At 38.1% G+C, this 18,834-nt stretch overlaps 1 protein-coding gene across 1 annotated transcript in view; it reads left to right on the top strand.

Annotated features, from left to right (window-relative positions):
* The window catches only part of LOC108738888 (LHFPL tetraspan subfamily member 6 protein-like), a 109,713-nt gene that overhangs the window by 62,133 nt on the left and 28,746 nt on the right, over positions 1 to 18,834 (top strand). Inside the window, exons 3-4 of the mRNA XM_025980326.1 lie at positions 9,711 to 9,826; positions 14,244 to 14,410. Of these exons, the coding sequence (XP_025836111.1) occupies positions 9,711 to 9,826; positions 14,244 to 14,410 (283 nt within the window). The remainder of the gene's footprint in view (positions 1 to 9,710; positions 9,827 to 14,243; positions 14,411 to 18,834) is intronic.

Raw genomic sequence — 18,834 nt, 5'->3', positions numbered from 1 at the left:
GAGAGAGACAGATGTCGAACGCTGCCGAACGCGGAGGCCGATTGTGCCTCTTTGTCGCTCGTTTCGCGCTCTCGCTTGCACTTCAAGCCTTAAATGGAACGCCTCAGAGCGAGGTAACGCCGCATGAGTCATGTTTTTTCGTGTGTGCAGCCGGCTCCATCGAATTATAAGATGTTGTCACGTCAAAAATACTTTTGGGTACTTCATTTTCAACAGCCATTAATGCTGGTGGACGGCAGTCCCTCCGGACTACGCCGGAAGGTAGGGCTGAAGGCCCTCTTAAGCCTCGTTTCAGGAATCGTGGGAATGTGTGGGTGGTGGTTCGTGTGAGAATGATGAGGCGGACGAAATGAAAACAAAAAAGAATGATGGATTATCTGTGGAATATTACTGTCCCAGCATTTGCCTAAGTGATCCAAGGAAATCCGAAATCGAACCGGCGTCCTCCCAAATACTAAGGAATGGTCTAAACCTTTAAGCTATGCCACTAGGACTGAAGACTATAAGACCTTATGATGATAAAGATGAAGAAAGTGATACAGAAAAGGACGTAGGGTACCTTTCATACAGAAAAGAGATGTTGTTTCCGAGGGACAGAAAAATTAGTTATGTGTGGTCGATTTCATGCCTTTCATGAAACTTTGTCAGGGGTACAGAAAAGGACAAGGGTACGTTTTATCCGAAAAAGAATATTGTTCCCGTTGGAGAGAAAAATTAGTTACATGTGGTCAATTTTAGGCTGTAACTACTCAATCGATCCAGAAGAAGAAATGCTGTTTTCGAGGGGTATAAAAATAATTTTTATGTGGTCTGATGATTTGTGACATACGAACCCGCGGAGAAAATCTAGTGTCTATATATTTGTATACTTGAGTGCGCTATTCACTATTTCATACAAGATCCTGAAGAAAATCTCTAGCCATTTTACCATTGGCTTATATTATTCAACCTGTGTTCTTTTCATACACTCTGGAACACTAGCTTATTCAAAACAGTCCATACATAGCGTTTTAGAAAATACCACAAATGGCGCGGTAAACGCCATCTGTAGTACGATGCTACATTGTAGGATTACGTATGCTCTAACAAGGTCCATTTAAATATATGGATATCTACTTGCTGAAACGAATCTCGGCGTAGGTAACCTCAACGTGATAGGCACGTTACCATAATCGAATAGAATTATAATAATTATATACCACAGATGGCGTTTACCTCGCCATTTGTGGTATTTTCTAAAACGCACTGTTAAGACAGCAGGTGAAAGTTGGTCTGTGTTCTGTCGGGCTGTTTGCGACGCGCTCAAGTGATCCAAAAAAATACGGACCAGTTCGAATTATTTTAGTCCATACATATTTTTGGAAATCTGTTATCGGTTGCGAGCTATATTCAGTTGCTAACAGTGTCAATGAGATTTCTGCGCAGTAATCGCTTTATCTTCTACTTCAATTTTATCGAGGACAATGTAGTACCATTGAAAAAAACCATGACGCGGAAGACGTTAATTTCCCATTGTCATGTACATTATCCTGAATTTCTGTCACTTCGTACACTGAATACGTAATGTACTTATTCAAGTGAATATACAATGTGTCTCTATTTATGAATATCTTGTTATATTAAGTAACATGCACAGTGATATGTTCCATTGACAGTTATCAATGTTCGTATTTGAGCACGTTGCGTATATTACAGAAATCTAATCGAATTATAGCTGAAATCTGATTACGGAAACTGTTCATCGAATTATGACCGACAAACCATAGACGTACTTGTGTATAATACATACGTGAAGCTATATTTACATTATTATTATTATACTATAGAGAAGTTTATTCCCAAAGTGTTCATGTCGTACATGCATCATACACCTATTTGTATATGAGGAAGAGCGAAAACTATTAGAAAATTAATTCAAGAGATGGTAGAAACTTATATACAATATTCGTAGTTTTTTGTATGGTAAAGACACCGTATAAAGATTTCATACAGTAGGTTCACTCCTTTGATCTGCATAAAATATCAACATTTTTTGCAGGCCATTTAAGTTTATATGCGTTGAACAGACATATACGAGGACGGTTCAATAGTTTTACCGAAGTGTTTAGATACAAACTGTATTTGCATTGTGGCTTCACGATCACACTGTGTACAAGCCAGCCCCTACTTAGCGGAGAGTTTAGACGGGGTGAAGCGTCAGTAGGAGTGGGATGCATGAACGTAGCTGGAAAGTGAACCTACTGTATAGAATCTTTATACTGTGGTAAAAATAGTCCACTTTAGTAATACTAAGAGCGATGCAGGGTCGTTGCCAAGAGGGGGGAGCAGAGGGGTCAGGTGTCTTCCTCTAGAAACTACAACATTTAAATCAAATGATAAATCATTCATTGTCCGATTCTAGCGTGATACGATCTGAAATACAGACCTATACTTTTTTCATTTTCAAACATCTTCACACTTATTATTATCATAAAAACTATGGTTTTTCTTAGCAATAGGATATTTGTTTCTGTCCAAATAAACACATCACTGATTTTTTTGAAAATTTTGTTTATCGGTTATCATGCTCGAATCGAACCAATTTTTGATTGAGAATTTCTCATTTTTGCTTTATTTCTATCTCTTCTTGGTGACCATTTGGCAACTAACCTGGTAAAAAATGGTTCTTCCCCACTTGTGTCCTACTAGCCTATCTCGCCTATTTCTTATTGACTTCCATAGAGTCCTCTGTTCTCTTACTCTTTCTAATACTAGTTCATTTTTAACCTTCTCTATTCCCGGTATCCTCATCATTCGCCTGTAACACCACATTTCGAACGCTTCTAACCTTTTCTTTTCCACCGCGCCCACTGTTCATGTTTCGCACCTCTACAGCCCCAACAACCTTTTTAGAATTTCTATATTAACCGTTCGCGAGCATAGAAGTGACTTCTTTTCATTAAAGGCGACTCGACCCTGCACTATCCTCTGCTTTATATCCCTACTACTCCTTCCGTCCTGACCTATCTGACTTCCCAGATACCTAAAATCGGCCACTTCTTCTAATTTTTCGTCTCCTATCTTTATATTCGCTCTTTCCCTACTTTCTTTCTTTGCAAGCCAGTATTTTTGTTTTACTTTTATTTATTTTCATACAGTACTGTCTTGTCAATACCGCTTGGCACACTCGATAAATAAAGAATCATTGAAATCGATTCACAATCAACGAAGAAATCACGTACTACACACACACAAAAAAATACAGTCGAATTGAGAACTTTCTTTCTTTTCCTTAGACGTCGGTTGAAAATTGAAAAACCACAGTTTCATATGAGAACATCGAATAGATAATGATCGACATTCGTCGGTGTATGACATATGCAAGGCATATAATTTGAATTTCATGACAGATGTCGGAGTTGACTTACACGTTCGTTCCGATACCGTAATACAACAATATACTTGCAAATCGAACGGCTTCCGAAAGGGAGAATTATGAGTACGAATGGAAATTGTTTGACGTCTCTCTCAATTCTTGATAACCAGTAAAGTTTATACGGCCCCGTCTCAAAATGAATAATTCAAGAGTAACGCCGAGCTCTTCTTCTCGGTTTCTTCCCTTTATTCAACCTCTTCTTCAACTTCATAGCATCCGGCGCTGGATACGGGAATGACGAAAACTTTTGTCGCATCAAAGCGCTATATTATTACGAAAACGGTACTCAGCGACTTAAATTTTGAACATCGACGTCAGAGATCGTTTCGAGAGAAGAAGAACAGGATAGGAGTTTCCTTTGTATAATGAGATGCCTTAAAGATACTGTGCTCGGGGTATTACCGTAAAATCTACCCTTATACATATTATATAAAAGATAACGGGACTAACTTCTTTGTTACTTTCTACTTAAAAATTAGGGAATCGCACTCTTTCGCAAGACATGAATATTTTTATTGGCACTAAAACCTTCAACAAAAGCGAAGATAGTTTCCAACTAACTCAATCTAGTTAAACCTACAGGGTGTAACAAAAATAAGTCAACAATCATGCAGTGAATTCAGCAGCGTAGTTAAGGACAAAAAATCGGTTGTCTGTAAAGTCGGTTTACTGACGACAGTTGAACGTGACAACGTCATAAGAAAATACTGATGGAATGGTTTCATTTTTCAAAAGAAAATTTTAATTTTATTTGTTTGATAGATATTTTGTATGGATATAGAGAAGGAGGTAAATGGAAATGTATTATTGTATAGCAGCTGTCCACGCGGACGCATCGCTCACTCANTGACTTATCCTCATTATATTTTAGGTTCGATAACGTGGAAAGAAAAGGTTAGAAATAAAGAGGTATTAGAAAGAATAGGAGAACAAAAGACTCTATGGAAGTCAATAAGAAATAGGCGAGATAGGTTGGTAGGGCACCTTCTTAGACATGAAGGTCTAGTTAGAGACATATTGGAGGCAGAAACGGGAGTTAGGAGGGGTAGAGGTAGACCTATATTAGATTACTGTTCGCAAATGGTTAAGGATGTGGGATGTTCTGGGACGTTTTGGGGAAATGCGAAGATTAGCTCAGGATAGGAAAAAGTGGAGGTACGTGTCCAACCAGTCTTGGGACTGACGACCTTATGATGATGATGATGGGTGATAGTTTTATAGTGAGGTTGTTGTATACATGTATAGGGTATCTACTCACTTAATTCAAAATGAAACATTTAAAAACTGCAAACTTTAATAGATGTGGTCTCTTATTTATCTCACAAACCCCCACAACTTTTTATGGGTGTGAGACCGCCACGAACTTTTTATGGTACAGTGGTGGGGGAGACCTCCTCTTTTGATCCCCCCAACCCCACCCCCGAAGGTGGTCGGGGCCATCATCTGGACCTTTACCGGGACCACATTTACAACGAATGTAATAGCCGGATTACGACACGACGCGACATTTACTTCAATATTACCTTTTTCCGTTCCATTTGCCGCGATGGGATGCGATATGATACGGCACGGTGGAAAGATAAATTTTTGCGGGCGAACATCTGTTTTCATATGAATCGTGGCGTTCCGGACCGCCGGACCAATAGAACACTCACACTCGTACCGAGACGACTCGCCGCCAAATGGAGATGTAAGCCAGATTCCTTCCAAATTACCTTGCATTTGCTGAGAATCACGTTAAGCAATGAAATAAAGATTTAGCGGCTGGCCGTGTGTTTTGATGGCGCTCGCGTACGTGACGCGGGTTCAAAAAATCGGCCAGCGACAACCGGATGCCCTTTTAGTGTTTCCAGCTTTAGAGGAATAACCATTCATTATCGAACATATACTTTCGAATAAAAGCTTTAACGTAGATTGCTCTCAACAAAACGCATATAAATGTACGGTTTTATATACGTTACCGGAAATGTATGATATCCGGCATTGTATACGATTCCTAGGAAATGTATATAATTCCTAAAATCGCTAGGAAATGTGTGAAATAAATTATATTAGATACATTTCCGAAATAGTAATCGATAACAGGTAATACTAAATAGGCAATAATACGACAGGCAGTTTGGAGATGTACTTATATCCATTGGTGAGGTCATTGTTTGACTAGAGAGATTTATGACAAACTGGAGTTTCTTTAATGCCCTTTAATATTTTAGATGCTAGAATAATGTAACGAGACTATCTTTGTTTCAACAAACACGATGAGCTTGAATGTTTAGTATGTTGTAAATTCAAGATTTCTTCCGCGGATTTACCCGATGATTCTAGGGTTCTATAGTTTCACTAGCGATATTACCCGGTTTCGTATGGGTAAGCATACGTATATTATTCCAAACTATATCTTCGTACACTAAATATACATATACTTTAATACTCAATGAATCCTTTACCTAATTACCGCAACGATAATTTTGAAGACAACTTTTATTTACCTAACCTCAAAAACGTTCATCCTAATTTTAAATTTTCAGTGATAAAAGTGAGAAATAAGTACATAAGAATAGTAATGAAGTAGTTTTAGGTAACAGTTGTCTTAACATAAACTATCCTATGTAATAATAATATACAATTAGGTATATTAGTATAATTGTGAATCAAGAAGACTAAATAAGTAAAAAAAAACTTACCATCGAACACTGTCGGTTGACCATAATTGTAACTCTTCCTGTAATAAACAAAAATAAAATGTAAGTTATGTAATGATTAGTCGGCAAAAGAGAATTAATGACTTAGATAATTGTAATTTTATTAAGCCAAATTTTCACACCACCATTTGGATACTGTTAAGGCGCACGCATTTCATTCTTGCTGATGGTTATATACAAACTTACTATAAGTGTCCAAAATTTTCATTTCATACATTTCCCGAAAACAGTTCTTGAAATTAGGAAAAATTGAAGACATGCGAATTTGCGTCGCACGAATTGTAATTGAAATACAAAATTCCATCCTAATCTAAATCAACTAGTGACAGAAAATCAGGTTCAAACAAGGCTTGCACTCGCTGTAAATGATAAGGACGCAGCAAGTGTTACTTTAAAATTTGCCACACTATCACATGAGTCAACGTTGCCTACTATTTCAAAGCTATTATTTCTGAAATAGAAGATTTGGTTCCACAGGGGCGATACAACCGTAAATACATATCATGTCACATTATTGTAATAACAACTGTTCTACAGACTGACCTACACTAATGATTGATACTAGGTTTAAACGTTAAAAGAGGAAACAACTACTAGAGTTTGGCTGTTAACATAAATACCCGGAATCATATTTAATTTAACTTAATAAATAAACAATAAAAAACACACAACAAATACTACACTGATACTGGTAATCACCAACTGATTAAGTGCAGTATTGCGAGCCGTATTTCATTACCAGGGCCGGCATTGAATTTACCTGTGCTTTCAACTTTCTCTTTCTCGAAAACGGTGAATTTTCGGACTTATAAATATTAATTTAATTTTCATGTTTTATAGTGCTTTTTCACCTCCTGCAAGCTCGGCACTTTTTTTCTCTTGCACTCTATATATTATTCGTCGGATGTTGATCAATTATTTATGGAATATCCCTAATTACTTCCGGAAACTTTCCTTAAGTTCATTGGCTCTGTTTGCCTTGTCCACCATAGAGTTTATGGTTTGCGGCTGTTGGCATTTGGATACATAGAATGTGCTGCCGATATTGATTGCATTCATAAGTAAATATACAGTCTGGCAAGTTTAAGAAAAGCTCTGATAATAATTATTACCATTAATGATGAGGATACCGTGGATAGAGAGGGTTAGAAAGGAAGAGACATTAGAAAGACTAAGAGAACAGAAGGCTCTATGGAGGTCAATAAGAAATAAGCATGATAGGTTGGTAGGACATCAATAGTTAAGAATGCGAGATGGTCTAGTTTTAGAGAAATTAAATGATTAGTTCAGGATAGGAAGGAGTTGAGGTTCATGTCCAACTAGTCTTAGGACTGACGACTTTATGATACTGATGTAATTCGTATGACTTATCCTCATTATATTTTAGGTTCGATAACGTGGAAAGAAAAGGTTAGAAATAAAGAGGTATTAGAAAGAATAGGAGAACAAAAGACTCTATGGAAGTCAATAAGAAATAGGCGAGATAGGTTGGTAGGGCACCTTCTTAGACATGAAGGTCTAGTTAGAGACATATTGGAGGCAGAAACAGGAGTTAGGAGGGGTAGAGGTAGACCTATATTAGATTACTGTTCGCAAATGGTTAAGGATGTGGGATGTTCTGGGACGTTTTGGGGAAATGCGAAGATTAGCTCAGGATAGGAAAAAGTGGAGGTACGTGTCCAACCAGTCTTGGGACTGACGACCTTATGATGATGATGATGGGTGATAGTTTTATAGTGAGGTTGTTGTATACATGTATAGGGTATCTACTCACTTAATTCAAAATGAAACATTTAAAAACTGCAAACTTTAATAGATGTGGTCTCTTATTTATCTCACAAACGTTTATTAATTACGCTTATTTATATAACAGTGTATTACGATAATATAACTGTAATTGGTTTATTATTCGCACCAATCACCTGTTCATATATCAGCTGATCTTCTCGAGAACCAGTTATATGTATATTTTTTCTAGCAATCTCTCGAAATTCTTTTGTTACGTCGCCTTATTGATCGCCTCTGTATGTGTCATGCAAGTGACAATTTACAACTTTTGTGGTCTTCTTTACCTATTGATTTCATCGCATGTATACGTGAGTGTAACACTTCCAAACGGCTTACTAAACTAATATTCCAGAAACTACTAATCAGTGGATTTGAATTGGTTTCACGTTCGATACAGCGCGAGTGATTGAAAACGGATGATTCGCGAGGAAATTAAATACATAAGCGTTGTTCACATCGCATCTTTGAACGTAACATAGACAGTGTTTTTCTTAGGGGGACCGCCCACCAAAGAAGCGTAGCATTAAAACATCGACGTTTACTAATGGACATGCCTTAGCGGTCAGAATTGTGGTACAATAAAAGAAAGAGATGGAACGAAGTTTCGGACAATATCCATCTCAGTAGAATGAAGATTAGGACTATAGGATTAGTTCTCATTTAGGTTTAGTTTACTTCAGTCCCTGAAGAAGGTAACTTTGTTACCGAAAAGTGCTTCGGACAACTACAGTGTCGTGTTTTGGCGTTGGGGTTTTGAGCTATTCTGTTTGTTCCGTGGTCTAAGTGAACTATTCCGTCCAGACGTTTCGTCAGCTACTGCGCCTGACATCCTCAGTGGTGGTGCTGCGTTGGCAACGTGAACGTAGATTATATCTCGAAGTCTCGACAGCGACAGTCGACAGTCACTTAGACCACGGCCCTATAGCCCGAATCTTCATTCTACTATGGATTCCGGCCTTTGTTCTTATAATATCCATCTCTCTCACGATAGTGCGTAAGTGTGTCATGAAAGAGATAGCACTAGTCCGAAACCATACGCCATCTCCCATACAAACATACAAGGCATATAATGTCCTTTCGTCTCCTAGATATTTTTTTACACATTCCTGTCAGAATATTCGCCACATATGTGATCATAAATGCAGGGATTTGCTTCAGTCATTGAAGCAAATGAATATTGAAATTTGAATCATCCTTCATTTTTGGTTAATCAACAAGAAAGTGAAGTAATACTTAAGCGGAGTGACTAGAAAATAGAACAAGCTCTACTTTTATTGCAGTGGCATGACTGCTAGAAGCTACAACTGGCATGTTACTCGCTACGTTCGTTCAATGAGCGCTGATCCACTTCCTAGCATTGGTTCAATTTGAAGTAGCATCGTAGATGCACGCCATTTGTTAAATCACGCGTCATATCTTACGCCATGTCACTTTGATGGGGGCTCCGCTTTACGCTAGTTGTACTGTACTTGTTTCAACAATTCACAAGCTTGCCTGTATTCTTTTTAACAATAGGTCACATTTGCCCTGCTTTCTGCAAGTCTGCCAGAAGCGGCTGATACATTGATAAATTGAGGAGTTGAATAGCCATTCAAATATTTCATTTATTGGCTATTTAATTGTTCAAATATTTACAAATGTTCAAATATCGGATAATTCGAATATCCAAATCAAATTATAATAACGTTATTGTTTGAACTATAGTAGTTGACTGAAATTCGTTTATGAACATTTTAATCTCAAAATAAACCTTCATGCGTCCATGTAACTGACAAACAACACTATCGCAAATAACTTTGTTTCAGGGTCGTTTGCTGGGAAAGGTTGACGCATATTTTAGTTCGTTTAGGCGCTGCAACTACCCTCGGATTGGTCTGCACGGCTCGGTGGAGATAGTGGAAGAATGCGGTCGCTATGCAGGGTAAGCAAACAATTTTACAAACTCTGGATGTGAAAATGCGAATGTCGCCTGCTGCCATAGTCGAACGCGATTAGAAATAACGGGCTTTTACAATTTAAAATGCACATTACGGTGATGTAAATAGAGGCGTACAAGAGTGTGGTTAGGTTAGTTCACTGACCGAGATCGTTGCTTTGTCAAACCGAAAACATTACCAATGAAACTAATACTAGTGTGTAAATCCAGTACCGCAACCAAACGGCGTAATCAGGGCAGTCTTAAAACAATTCAGAGCAAAGAAACTTACGACACGCTAAGAGCTTTATTCGGTACCTATTTACACAGTGACGGATTTAGTAGGGAAGGGTCCAGACCTCTAGATCTCTAGGGATTGTACCCCTCTTATCAGCCACCGACCGGCATGGCCTAGAGATTTAGACCACTGCTTAACATTCGGGAGGACGCCGGTTCGATTCCAGTTTTTCTGTGGTTTCTTGGATCACTTAGGCAAATGCTGGGAGCAGTGGTGTTGTCGAGTCGGAACGCTTCGAAACGTCGTTCCGGTACATCCTTTCTGGACAGGAACGCGTTCCGGAACTAAAGATGATTTCTGATAACGAGAATTGGCTGACGTATTGAAAAGAAAATTAAAAAGAATTGCTGATTTTTTTTTCTAATTTTTGACGAATTTTTATATGTATTATTATAAACAAGGGTTTGAACCGAACCCGAACCGGAACAAAAACCGGAACGAACCGGCTTGTTTTTCCGAACCGTGAACAGGGCCGATCCTGGCGACGGGCGAAAATTGGGGGAAATCCCCCCTCCCCCGTCGTCGTCAAATTTGGGACATGAGACCGCACAGAGCGGCCGCCTACCCAGGATCGGCCCTGTCTATATAATTATATATACGCGTTCCGGTAAAAAAAAAATTAGCACAACACCACTGGCTGGGACAGTAACATTCCACAGATAATATTTCATTCTCTTGTGTCTTCATTTCGTCCGTCTCATCTTTCTCACCCGAACCACCACCCACCCATTCCTTCGATTCCTGAAAGGACGCTGAAGAGGGCCTTCCGCCCTACCTTCCGGCGTAGTCCTCAGCATTAGTGGCTGGTGGGAATGAAACACCCAAAAGTGTCTTTTGTTTTCCTCACTAGCCTGGGAGTTACAAGAACATAATCGTTTGGTACGCAGAAAATAGCAGATAGTTAAACCAGCGAACGAATTAGTGTTCTTCAGAGACGAATTATCATTAGTAATGAGCGAAGCCAGATCAAAAACTAGACTGTCCCTGTGTTAGTATTGATCTTGGTCTCGCTTATTCGGTCTTAATCTTGGTTCTACTCAAATACTTCTTGGTCTTTGTCTTGCAGGCATACTCTTGGTCTTGCCGGTTAAGTTTTTCCTTTTACAGAGCCAGTATTTGTCTTAAATGCTGAAATTTTTGGTCATACATGCGAGCTTGTAAGCGTCGATAGTTGTGAGCGTTATGAAAACTCGAGAACTTACCTTTCCTCCAATGAATAAATTGATCTTTCCTTCAACGCATAAATTGACTTTTTAGCGAACAAAATGGTACAAGATACTTGAAGGAAGTAAAAATAACGAAAAAAAAAATGGTTTGTCCAGAGCACTTACTCCGAGAACATTCTTCTATATCTCTTTTTTCAAACAGTTAAACTAGGTTAAACCTATTTTAATTTTGATAACGTCTTTATCGTCTTGAAGACTTTCACCCGGGTTTTGTTAATTTTTCCAAGTACGTAGCTTATTTTTTGAACCTTATACTAATTCATTTAAATGTAGTCATAGTGATCGTAAAATAACGTAACAAGGAATAACTTAATAATAATAATGCAAAAGTGGACACTACCTCTATGGTCGGCTACTGTTTTAAACTATTGTACGTTTTCCAACTGCGGTCGAGCCAATTAATTTTAAAACGTTCACATTCCAATTCTACCGCTGTATGTGTGTTTTCTACAAACAACCACCGGAATCTTGTTTGCTTTAAGCGCGACTTCCCGTAAACCAACTTTGCAAATATTGCACACAACTTTTTTTATACGTACCTACCTACCCTGATAGTAATGAACATGTAAAACATCAAAATGTTGACTTACCTACATTTTGTTTAACTAGCAAATTGTGACTAAATAATAAATCTGAGGTGATGTAATTTGCAAGTTCAAATCAGGATTTCGAGGCATCCTAACCTGAAAATCTAACAAATACAGTATTTGATCATTTCCAGAACCACAAACGGTGCACCCTGGGTTGGATTCTTGACTCATGGGGCCCTACACGTTGCTCTGTATTAAACTATAAAATTGCGAGGATTTGTTTAAGAATTTTATTTTTTTCATAAATGGGGGCCCCAAAAAATTTTATGCATGGGGCTGTAAATGTCCAAGAACTACGACTAAGTTCAAGTCAATTTTAATTTGTATGATACGAACGTGCGGCGGGGTGTCTTAAGATTTTTTAAGGGTTTGAACTATATTGCCGATGTAAAAGACGAAATTCTTGATTTTATAGAAGATAATTCTCAAAAGAGAACACCTGGCTCTTCTCTTATGACAATGTGATAAATTTTAAAGGAACAGTTACTATATCTTTATCATTTGCAGCGATTGTTATTAAGAACTACGATAACACCTATATAATTACAACTGAGTTAAGGTCCAGGCGTATACAGTGCACACACTTTAAAACCTGCTCGTATATTTCGTTTACTTTCTGTGGCGATGTGACCTTCAGTTTGACCGGCGTAAAGTAGAAAAGAACAGCACTAGGCCAGACAAAGAAGGAGGCAACTCTCGGCCAAACTCTTAACCGGTGAGGAGCATATAATCCGTACAGTACTGCACGGAAAAATTGACCATTTTATCCACTACAATTGCATTGCTAAAATGTGCTGTTATTGGTACCATTTACTACTGAAAATATCAACGAGATGTTTATTTATATTTGGAGACATATTAAAGGTTTTAACGTTTGTTTTCGCTTCGCACTACTATTCATGATTGAATAAAAGTTTCGGCAGGTACTGTATGAAAAAGTATGTTTAATGAACAAGAGTCGAGAGTATAATGAGCTTTTTTCTCCCTACCTACGATTTTTCCAGCGCGCATCCAAAATATTGGAAGGAGCACATAGCTAGAGAAAGTAAATGAAGTATAATTTTTGATTCTCCATGTAGTATTGTAGGTATATGATATGCTCTTAATAATTAACGCAATGAGTTCTTGATCAGTATCCTGTCGCAGTCCTGCAGTTCCGACAAAACATAAACTAAGCCGAAGTGAGATTAATAGATTACACAGACACTCAGCGAATTCCTTCGGAGATTTGCATTAATTCAAGAGGTGCATAACCCCAAAAAGGAGGAACAATTAATACACCCTTGAAGCCTAGGTTAAATTAGGTCGTCTTGATTTCTAATGAAACTTTACAAAATTTTTAAACAATTACTAACTTATTACTTTGTTCTATGACACTTTTTGTTTAAGTTCCAAAATTCGTTTGGTAAATTGGGATTCTCGAGACAGTTTTCTACTAAGCAATCCAAAATTTGTTCAGTTAATTTCCCCTGACTAGCTGAATGGGGATTTCCGGTCTACCCACCATTTTGCACCTAAGTACAGGTCCACGAGGCACTAGAACCGACAGCAGGAAATAAAAAGCAGTAAAGGTCTGTAAGTTTGAAATTAAGCAGCATTGGTTTGATTGCCATTTTCCTGCAACTGATAAAGAATCGATAGGTTGGATTTATGCCTGGTAAATAAAAAATCGGTTGTCTGTAAAGTCGGTTTACTGACGATAATTGAACGTGACAACGTCATAAGAAAATACTGATGGAATGGTTTCATTTTTCAAAAGAAAATTTTAATTTTATTTGTTTGATAGATATTTTGTATGGATATAGAGAAGGAGGTAAATGGAAATGTATTATTGTATAGCAGCTGTCCACGCGGACGCATCGCTCACTCAAGTAGGAGAGAGACAGATGTCGAACGCTGCCGAACGCGGAGGCCGATTGTGCCTCTTAGACCAGTTTGGTTGTTTTCCGGACTACGATGGAGGGTAAGGCGGAAGGCGCTCTTTAGCTTCCTTTTAGGACCGTGGGAATGGGACGATGGTGATTAAGGCGAGAAAGAAGAGATGGGCGAAATGTAAACAGACAACAAGAAATCTGTGGAATATTACTACACCAACATTTGCTTAAGTGATTAAAGCAAATCACACAAAAACAAGGACTAGAGCTGGCGAATTGATCAAACCGCTATCCTCCCGAATTCTAAGCAATGGTCTAAAAATCTAGGTCATGCCGCCATACATTTATTGTTCATTCTAATACATTTTGTATGTCGTGTAGTCAGTTTGACAAGTAGATACGTACTGTTAATTATAGATTTAAAATTTGTTACAGATTTTGGGATATCCCGAGTCCATGGTGGAAAGCGAGCACCGTTTTGGTTGGTACAGCAAGTGCGATAAGTCTTCTTGTTGCTGTGACCGCTGCAGCTGCATGTTGCGTCACTTACGTTATTCATACTAACACGGCCAAAATTGCGGGTGGATTACAAATTCTAGCAGGTAAAGTCCCTTTTGGTTTAATTAATTTTTCTTTCCTGAGATTTCATTACTATATGAAGATGTGACTTCAATTAAGATAACCTAACGAAAAGTCTAAAGAAAAAATGCAAAATTAAATGCATCATCACAAGGTTGTCAGTCCCAAGACTGGTTGGACACGTACCTCCACTCTTTCCTATCCTAAGCTATACTTAGCATTTCCCTAAAACTAGAACAACCCGCATCCCTAACTATTTGCGAACAGTAATCTAATCTAGGTCTACCTCTACCCTTCTGCCTCTAATATGTCTCTGACTACACCTTCACGCCTGAGAACGTGTCCTACCAACCTATTTCGCCTATTTCTTATTGACTTCCATAGACTCCTTTGTTCTCCTATTCTTTCTAATACCTCTTCAATTCTAACTTTTTCTATTCACCTTATCCTCACCATTTTGTTTTCCGCCGCGCCCACTGTCCATGTTTCGCAACCTTACAACGCTGCGCACCTAACATACACCTTTAACAACCTTTTTCGAATTTCTAAATTAATCGTTCGCAAGCATAGAAGTGACTTCTTTTCATTAATGGCGACACGACCCTACGCTAGCCTCTGCTTTATATCCCAACTATTCCTTCCGTCCTGACTTATCTGACTTCCTAGATATCTAACATCAGCCACTTCTTCTAATTTTTCGCCTCTTACTTTTATATTCGCCCTTTCCCTACTTTTTCTTCCCTTGTATACCAGTATTTTAGTTTTACTTTTATTTATTTTCATACAGTATTGTTTCATCAGTACAGTTTCCATTTTATTTAAAGCTATCTCTAAGTCCTCCTTGCTAGATGCTAATACTACTACATCATCTGCAAATCTAAGCATACTAATCTTTTGCTCCTGTATAACAATCCCTATAGTTGTACTGTCTTTAATGATGTTGATCGCGTCTTGGATGTACAGATTAAAAAGTAGTGGTGACTGTGCATCCCTGTCTGATTCCCTTTCTGATATTTACTTTCTCTTCGTTACAACCCTAACTCTATAACTGCCTATTGTTCTTTATACACACTAAGTATCACACTTCTATCTTTGTAATTCATCCCTACATTTTTAAGTATATTTAACATCTTGTCCCATTTAACATTGTCAAAAGCTTTTTCTATATCTACAAATACTATGTACCCACACATTCCTTTTTCTATCGTTTTCTCTATTGTTACACATAAATAAGAATGGCCTCCCGCGTTCCTCTATTTCTTCTAAACCCAAATTGATCTTCCCCTAATAGTTCTTCCGCACTTTTTTCCGTCCTCTGTACAATTCTAGTTATGATTTTTGACGAATGGGAGGTTAAGCTAATTTTGCTAAATGTCTCGCTCCTATACGCGCCTCTCTTTTTAGGTATGGTTACTACCACGTTCCGTTTATAATCTTTAGAATCATCTGGAACTTTCCCTGTCTCGTAAATGTACGTAAACATACAATCTTTAACCTGTTGTCCTGTATGTTTTAGAATTTCCCCCTGTATCCCATTAACCCCTGGCGCCTTATTATTCTTTAAGTTTTTTAATGCTACATCGAACTCTACTCTCATTTTGGGATTACCTGACTCATCTATCTCCACACTATCTTCCTTCTCTAATATATCTCCTAACTCATGGCCTGCGTGTAGGTTCTCTAAATATATTTTCCATCTATGGATATATCTGCCTTTTCCTCATTTTCTATTAAAATGACCCCTGCTTCATTTCTTATATTATTACTACTGTATCCTACATCTCTAAAATTCCTTTTAATTATATTATACGCCTCATCGGTTTTACCTATTATACTTCAAACTTTTCTTCTGCTTCTTTACACATCCTATCAATCCACTGTTCCTTAGCTGCCCTACACTTCCTAATTATTTCCCACTTTATAGCTTTATATCTTCTTTGCCCTTCTTCGCCTGTTTTGTTTTTGTATTTCCGTCTTTCTTCTATTAATCCTAAAATCTCATTTATTATCCAGGGTGTCCTACCTTCGTCTCGTTGTCCCTGTCATTCGTTTCTCCAGCCGCCTTTAGTATTTCGTCTCTCCTTTTACCTAGCCTATCAGGCGTTTCGTTACATATTAGCTTTTCAAAATTTAGTCAAGTCGTCTCCTCCCTTCCCTCTTTTTCAAAATTTTCAATTTAAGGTTGATCTTCATAACTACTAAGTTATGATCGCTATCTATATCTACTCCTGGATAACTCCTACAGTCCTTCACTTGATTTTTAAATCTTTGCCTAACAAGTATGTAATCTAACTGATATCTTCCTAAATCACCTGACATCTTCCACGTATAGCGCCTCCTAACGTGATGGTTAAATAAAGTGTCCGCGACGGTTAAGTTATGTTTATCGCAAAATTCTATCAGCCTATCTCTCCTATCGTTTCTATTGCCTAATCCAAAAGAACCTGCTATTGCATCCACTTTACCCTCACCTATTACTGCGTTGAAATCTCCTACAACTATTAGGTTTTCCTGCCCTTTCACTAAACTCAACAGGTCTTCTATATCTGCTTAAACCGCTTCTACGTGTTTATCACTGTAAGATGATGTAGGCATGTAGACCTGCACTAATACCGTTCTTACCGGCTTTGAGTTTAATTTAACCATAACTATCCTATCGGTTTTTTGTAAATAACTTTCTACACTCTGCCCTACTTTCCTACACATTACAATTCCTACCCCTGCATTACCTTCCACCGATCCAGTATGTATTACTCTAAAGTCTCCAGCTTCGGGCCAACGGACTTCACTAATACCTACTACATCTAATTCCAATCTATTGCCTCATTGTCCACGCTATTGCACCTATTGCACCTACCCCTATGCACTTATTGATGACATTCCCCACAGTAGTCCCCGCTAGACTAGTTTACGTCCGGAGCGCTTTACCCCAAACGACGTCATCATTTAATTGTGTGATATGTTCTTCTCGGAATCATAATGGGGTTATTTCCCGTTGCCTTCCACATCGCAGTATTGTGCATCAGAGTGCCATACCGATCCTCGTAATCTCTCCCAACCTGACTTTTGGAAGAGCTGCTGTCCTCTTTCAGGGACTTGTCTTAGTCTAGTTTCTCTTTAAGAACCCTCCCATTATGGTCGAACCTATGGTCCGGCTCCCTAAAACATCGAAACTCGCAAGCCGATCCACCCACTCTAGTTTGTACAAGGGTTTCGTCGAAGTTCAAGTCCCGTCAAAAATTAATTAAATCAACACTCCAAAAATTCACAATACCTATAATTACTTTGTATTTCTATAGATGCACAGCCTTTAAAACTACTCCAAACAATGTTTATATTTCGTAATTGGCTAGGAGAATAAAAGAGGCATCGTTAAAGCAGATGTGCAGTTTGAGAGACTCGATTTTAGAATAATTTCTCTGAGCTCATAAACATCACTTGAATTTATACATGCAAGTTGAGTTACGAAACGTTGAATTTGTTCTGTAAAGTGTCATTTGAGCCGTTGCGCGTTGGTGCGAACTAATTACTCACTGCACCAATCTCTAAGTATTGTTTGCACCTGGCGCTTGAAAACAACGACAGCTAGTATACGTGACTCTACACGTTTTCCACGAGTATTACAAAATTTAATTTCCTCGATTTTACGTGGCTTTTGTGACAGATAACGCTTTTTATATATGCATGAACGTATGTATGTTTTCTTATCCGACGAGCTGTTTCACTGCATAGGTAATCATTCATTAAAGTATACAAAGGCCCTTGAATTCATAAGTACACATAACCTAGCTCTGGCGTACTATAATCACGTCCAAGCAGACTAGAGATAAGAGTCGTAACTTCGCTAGAAACGAATAACTCTAAACAGCATCATCACTAATAAAAAATAATTGGAAACACAAGGCCTACCTCGCGTACTTTATTAGTTATCATCGCTACTAGAAACGGCATGGCCTAGAGGTTTAAACCATTACTGTCCGTTTCAAGAAGTTAGAGATATGCCCCTTCCCTTTATTAGGATGCGCCGTAGCATAATTCCAAATTCAATCATATTTGTTTGCGGAGCTCATTTCTCCACCGATCATCGAGCGAGAGCTAGACAAAAGTGTACAGTACCATTTGCAAAATTATTTAAGCTGCCTCGTTAAAATTTGAGAATATCCTTTATTTAAAAGCATACTGAGCCAAAAATAATAATAAGTGAATTAACTTAACGCTCTACACACCTATAAAACTTTTGCTTTGTTTTCTATTGTTAATTTATATACATTTTTGTTTTAAGAAATTGCTAAACATTTTCGTCTAGTACTGTACAGTTCTAGCCGATCTTCTAAGACCGCCCATCGAGAGCTCTGCTCGTTCAAGCTTGTTCCAACTATTTCTGTCTTGCTCACGCCTAGTGTGTATTCTTTCTATCTTCGCGCAGATTTCTTCAAGGTCACAATTC

Source organism: Agrilus planipennis, unplaced genomic scaffold, assembly GCF_000699045.2.
Source record: "Agrilus planipennis isolate EAB-ADULT unplaced genomic scaffold, Apla_2.0 scaffold210, whole genome shotgun sequence".
NCBI classification, from domain to species: domain Eukaryota; kingdom Metazoa; phylum Arthropoda; class Insecta; order Coleoptera; family Buprestidae; genus Agrilus; species Agrilus planipennis.
This window is presented reverse-complemented; position numbering and strand designations above follow the sequence as displayed.